We start from the raw sequence: 5360 nt of genomic DNA, 5'->3' as shown, positions 1-5360 counted from the left end.
ATGGCAACTTTCCAGCGACACCGACGCCCGGGGTGCACTTCCTCGGCGGAGAACGCTCAAAGAGCTCGAAGCTTGAAGCCCGCAGAGAGTACGCCCCCCGCCCTGCGACCGTGACGGCGTCGGCGGTCTGTTTGGGCTCTGGGGTCGTAGGTGTAGCACGCCAAATGTCGGCGCCGCAAAGCCGCTGCGCATGGACGTCTCCTCGCGTCTTCCTCGGACAGGTAAGCTGGCCGGATTAAGGCGAAGTTGTCGAGTAGACTCTGCTCGAGCGCGCCCGTCAGGGCCAGGAGGTCTTTCCAAATCTCAGGATTGTACGGAACATATGACGTTGCCGAACGAATCAATCTGCGGAGCGCGTCAGTGAATGCAAGATGCGACAGGCACGCGTCCACCACCTACTGCGCCTGGATGACCGTGCTTTCGAGACCATGTTCGTGCCCATCGCGTCGTCAATGCGTGCTGTGAAACGAATATACAGCGTGCGGCCGGCCATGGCACGCTTGACGCTCTAGAGTTTGGCGAAGCGAGAGGCCCTCGGGGCTCTCGAAGATCGTATTCGTACCCATCGCGTCGCCAGTGCGGGTCGTTGAACCGAACGCGCAACGTGCGACCGGCCATGGCACACTTGACGCTCTGGAGCGTAGCGAAGCGGGAGGGTAGACTCGAAGGCCTCCTTGGCAATGGCATGGCCCTCAGAGTTCTCGATCCATACGCGAGCGGCGGCGGCCTGCACATTGTTCGGGAGGTCGATGGCAGGTTCGCGGATCATGCCATCGTAGGTGACAATGGTAGTGTCACCTTCGCCGGAATTGAGCGCCTTGCATCCGTGCGAGGTCGAAGCAGCGAGTGCGCCCTCGGCGGTGGCCATGAGAACGGGATGCCTTTCGCCGTTGACCTTCAGAGGGCCAGCAATACCAAGTGAGATGCGCATGTAACCGATGATGTGGAGACATTCGACTGCTCAAGTGTCTTGGTCCTCGAAGCACGAGCTGTTGCTAGGTCACTACGAGTTATCTTTGAGTAATAAATCTGCGTGCTTACAGATCAGTGCACGACGGATCGTGATCACCCTGTCGAAATCCCCAAGCATCTTCTCAAGTGCGTGAGCGGCGATCTTGCCATTATGGACCAGAAGGATTACCTCTTCGTCCATAAGCAGCGATAGGCTCGTAAATGCTGGGCGAGAACCGTCCTCGAATATGATGATGATTTCGTCGAGCGGTCGGGTCAGGTCGGGTCGTTGCGGGCACGCTCGGCACAGGCTACAGCTTCGATAAGGAAATGCTCCCTCTCAAGCTTCGCGACGACAGTGATGAGATCAACTGGGATGTTGAGGATTGATAGCTTGTGCTCCCTGGCAGGACCGTCGAGAAGAGCAGAGGGAGAATCAAGCTCGAGCACCGGGGTAGATGGGGTGGTGACAACGAGCCCAATGCTCAGCATGATGATGGCGGGCCTCGGGAACTCGCAAACTTTCTCGACATCCTTCTCAGGTACGCGCGCACGAGGGCGAGGCGTACACTGCCACGAACAACCGGGAGCCGACACCAGCGGCAATGTCCTTCAGTAAGAAGCCGCTGGGGGCAACGCTGATGCCGAGGAGAACGACAGTCCACTTGGACACGACTGGATGGCCGACCAAGGTGGACCAGCCGGACATGAAGTTCCCAATGATTTCGCCAGCGTTGGCCGTCCATGCGTCAGCACTAGTATAGCCGGAGAGCACACTGGAAGTGGAAGCGACAGGATGCACCTGTGTAGCTGCTGGGATAGCACGAACGTGGGTGGAGAGTGCAATCTTCACACCATTCGAAGCGTCGTTGACGACGATGATTGTTTCCAGTTCGGCCAGAGCGGAGAGGACGGTGGCAGCCTGGGGAGAGGTGAAATCGACACGCAGAGGGGGACAGAGCGGTCCCAATTAATGCGGGGAGTGCGCTTGTGGCGGCGTGCAAGAGCTGTTGCTGGGGAGAGTGTCATGCAGAAGTTAGTGATGTGTAGGGTGAGGAAGGCCGCTGGCTGTGGTACACATTCGTCAGTGTCCTCTAATCGTAGAAGAGTTTGTACGCACACAATGAGAAGCTTCAGCCCAACGACCGGATCCACCTCAAACTCCTATGGAGAGCTAGATAGGCTAGATAGGTGCGAGCTGAAAGAGCTCACGCTCGAGAGCTGTTCTCGCTGCTGCCGTTGTTCGACCCGTTGTCGTTCGAAGACGTGTTGAGCGCAAAGGGACGCGACTGTGCGCTCTCGAATGGCCGTGCGAGGATGACGGCGGCTCGGAGGGCATCGAGTCGATCGCGGGAATGGTACTGCTGAAGTGCGCGTGGTGAACTAATGCAGGGGATGCGTTGGCGTGTGCAGTGGCATCGGCGGGAGTGAGAACGCAGATGCTCCGCCCGCACCAGGGTAGCTCCCATGGCTCGAACTAGGTGGTGATGCATCGATGGTGGCTCGTCGGGGTCGAGATATCAAAGAGAAACATTAATTGTGTGCTGTCGAGGGCCGGTAGTCTTTTTTATATATATAAAATCCACGTTCTTTTAGTGCGTACGACCTGGTACATGAGCACCTAATAAATACATACCGAACCAACTAGACCGAACAAGGCGAGCGAGGGGAAAAAGAAAGGAGGGAAGAAGAGGGGCAGAGAAGACGAAATATTCTAACGTGCGAGATAGCAGGCGTCCCAATTGGGTCACCCCTCCGGCGCGCCCGACGTGCCGCGTCGCTGACGTTCCCTTGCCTTGGCCGCAGGGAGCCCGAATTCTGCGAGGGTCGTCTCATCAATTTCAAACAATTCACCCACCGCCTCCGCCGCCTCGATGGCGTACGATTCGGTGAACGAGGCGGGATCTACACCCGGGTGCGTGGCAACCCACATCTCGTACGCTTTCTTGCGCTGCACTGTGTGCAGGTCAGCTTTGAGGAGCGCCAGTGAGTCCTCCTCGCCCTGTTCCCTATCTGCCAACGCCTGGTCGACCAGCTCCAGCCAGGTGAAAGTCCCCACCACAGGGTTGAGCCGCAAGAACTCGGCGACATCATCAAGGTCAATCGGGGTCTCCCTCCAGTCCTGCAGGAAGTGTTCGAGCGAGCTCATGCCCGGCGGGGTGGGAGGGAGGAGGTTCAGGGCTCTCAGGACGTTTCGTTCGCCCCGACGCCGCCGCCGGCTTGTGCTTCTTAATCCAGAGATCGCAGTCAAACCAGATGTGGTCCCGAGTCTCGACATCGGCCATCCCACACCAGCATCGCCGGTTCCCATCGAAATTGAAACGCTCACGGAAAGCCCCATGGGGGAAGTGCCCACTGGTGAACCGAACCAGCCGTGCCAGGTAAGTTGGGCAGCGTCCCGCCGTCCACAAGAACCAGTTTGCTGACGTGTGCTTGCACCGTTCGAAGTCAGCATCTCGCACCAGGCTGTTACGCCCTCGGTAGGCCGGCCTCTGCATATCCTTCCGCCAAGCTGCATACGCGTCCGCCGTGATACACTGCCTCGCGTACGCGAAGGATATCTCACCCGACGGTTCGGCTGCTCCAAGGCCGGCGTCCTTGTCGACGACCGTATTCCAGTACACGCCGCGGTGACCTGAACACCACCACACGTGGATCCGATGCTCGGGCGAGCGGGCCAGCCATGGGCGGACCGACTGGCAAGCCGCGACTGACAGCATCTGCGCAGGACCGGTTCCCGCGGCCAGAAAGGACGTGAGTGCAGCCCTGTTGTCTGCAAAGACATGGATGTCCGACACTGACTCTGGCAGGTCACGCGAGGGCCGGTAGTCGTCGTGTGGACTGACAGGACTTTCACTTTCTCGCCCGGCTTCCCTGCTCCAAACACAGCCCGGCAGAGTCTGAGATCACGAGATCACGCCAGATTCTGCGATTAGATAACTGATTAGATTCGAGCGCACCCCTGCGAATGCAAGAGCTGCCGGCGCAAGAGATCTAGGGCGAGCTCAAGTTTTTAAGCTGTGGTGCATCTTGGTGCATGTGTCCGATCCCAGCCCCTAGCTCGCCACGCTGCTCTCTTTCTTTCACGCAATTGCCACCTGTCACATGCCTTGAATGCCTCCATCCGCCTTTCCACTTCTTTCTGCAACAAGGCAAGCCTCGACCTCGGGCTCCCAGTAGTCATCATTCATCGGTTTGCGCTACGTGTAGGTGTACCGGCCAATCAGATTCCCGCAAGGATGCTACCACTACAGCGTCTTCCTTCTCGAGAGACGGAGGGTTGATTATTACTATTATCTTCTCTCTCAACTGGGCTGCGTTCAATAGAGACTCAAGTCGTCGTACGACTGGCAAGGAACTGAGACACGGAAGCGATATTTATAAAGAAGGCATCAACTGTACGTACAGACTCGGAGACTACTAGTTTAATCGTCAGCTTTCGTGGCACCGTGCCTTCGATCCACACCCCAGGATTGCTGACAACCTCGTCTACATGGGAGAGAATCAGTCAGTGGTTCGCGTCGTATGTTTCCATCGCCACGCCGTGCCCGCTGAACACCTCCTGCCCAAAGGGCGCATAGCCGGTCTTGGAAAGGCAAACACAGTCATCCTCCGCCGCGGCAAAGTGGATCGCCGCTCTGGCCGGTAGAGACATGCGCTCAGGCAGTATCTCTGCGGCAAAGCCCTCGCACCAGCGTGTTGGCACCGCAAAGCCTCGACGTCTGAACGTCCCCACAGCGTCTTCTTCCGACAGGTAAGACGGCCGGAGCAAGACGAAGCTTTCGAGCAGGCTCTGCTCGAGCACGCCCGTCGACATCAGGCGCTCCTTCCAGATCTCGGAGTCGTACAAAAACTGACGCTGACGAACGAGTCGGTCTGCGAAACGCGTCAGTAACTGCGGGACGAGGTGGGCGCGCGTCCACCACGTGCATCTGGATGACTTCGTTCGCGTCTAGATCGCTCAATAATCTCCATTAGCCGAACGTCTTACCCGAGCTGTTGCTTCAGGGAGCCCAGGAACTCCTGGAAGTTCATCGGGGCCAGTACCTGCACGAACGAGATGCTGAGGAAGACGTAGGCGAAGATACGCCCGGGATGGTAGCTCGTGAGGTGTGAGATTGCCTTACAGCCCCTGTAATTGGCAGTTCAGTATCTGAGACCGCCACTACTGAGGAGAGACGAGACGAGCTCACCAGCCATGGCCGATAGCATCAACCTTGCCAAGCTTCGCGGCGTCCAAGACATCGGCAATTTCTCTCGATTTCAGACTCAGGACGTACGCCGCCGGGTTGATGGGCTTTTCGGTCTCGCCAATGCCGAGCATGCCGAGGGGAGCGCGCCGCAGCCTGTCCCTTAGACGAGATACGATGTGACGCCAGTCGCGAAACGTGGATGGGAAGCTATAACAG

The 5360-nt window shown here is 58.0% G+C and overlaps 3 protein-coding genes across 3 annotated transcripts; all 3 read right to left on the bottom strand.

Moving 5' to 3' along the window:
* Window positions 1–56: 56 nt before the first annotated feature.
* On the bottom strand, window positions 57–1443 carry PHACADRAFT_202359 (uncharacterized protein; the record flags this gene model as incomplete). The annotated part of the gene is made up of 5 exons (XM_007402571.1): window positions 57–345; window positions 396–508; window positions 563–957; window positions 1042–1192; window positions 1267–1443. The coding sequence occupies 5 exons, from the start codon at window positions 1441–1443 to the stop codon at window positions 57–59; spliced, it is 1125 nt and encodes a 374-aa protein (XP_007402633.1).
* A 691-nt stretch (window positions 1444–2134) lies between these two features.
* On the bottom strand, window positions 2135–2485 carry PHACADRAFT_266081 (uncharacterized protein; the record flags this gene model as incomplete). Its single annotated transcript, XM_007402570.1, has 2 exons — window positions 2135–2393; window positions 2430–2485. The coding sequence occupies 2 exons, from the start codon at window positions 2483–2485 to the stop codon at window positions 2135–2137; spliced, it is 315 nt and encodes a 104-aa protein (XP_007402632.1).
* Window positions 2486–4459: 1974 nt separating this feature from the next.
* Window positions 4460–5275, bottom strand: PHACADRAFT_202357 (uncharacterized protein; the record flags this gene model as incomplete). Its single annotated transcript, XM_007402569.1, has 3 exons — window positions 4460–4883; window positions 4943–5083; window positions 5145–5275. 3 exons carry the CDS (start codon window positions 5273–5275, stop codon window positions 4460–4462), a joined length of 696 nt encoding a protein of 231 aa, XP_007402631.1.
* Window positions 5276–5360: the final 85 nt, after the last annotated feature.

This window comes from Phanerochaete carnosa (genome assembly GCF_000300595.1).
Source record: "Phanerochaete carnosa HHB-10118-sp unplaced genomic scaffold PHACAscaffold_245, whole genome shotgun sequence".
Taxonomy (NCBI): Eukaryota; Fungi; Basidiomycota; class Agaricomycetes; order Polyporales; family Phanerochaetaceae; genus Phanerochaete; species Phanerochaete carnosa.
Note: the sequence above shows the minus strand (reverse complement) of the source record. Positions and strands in the feature narration are given on the sequence as shown.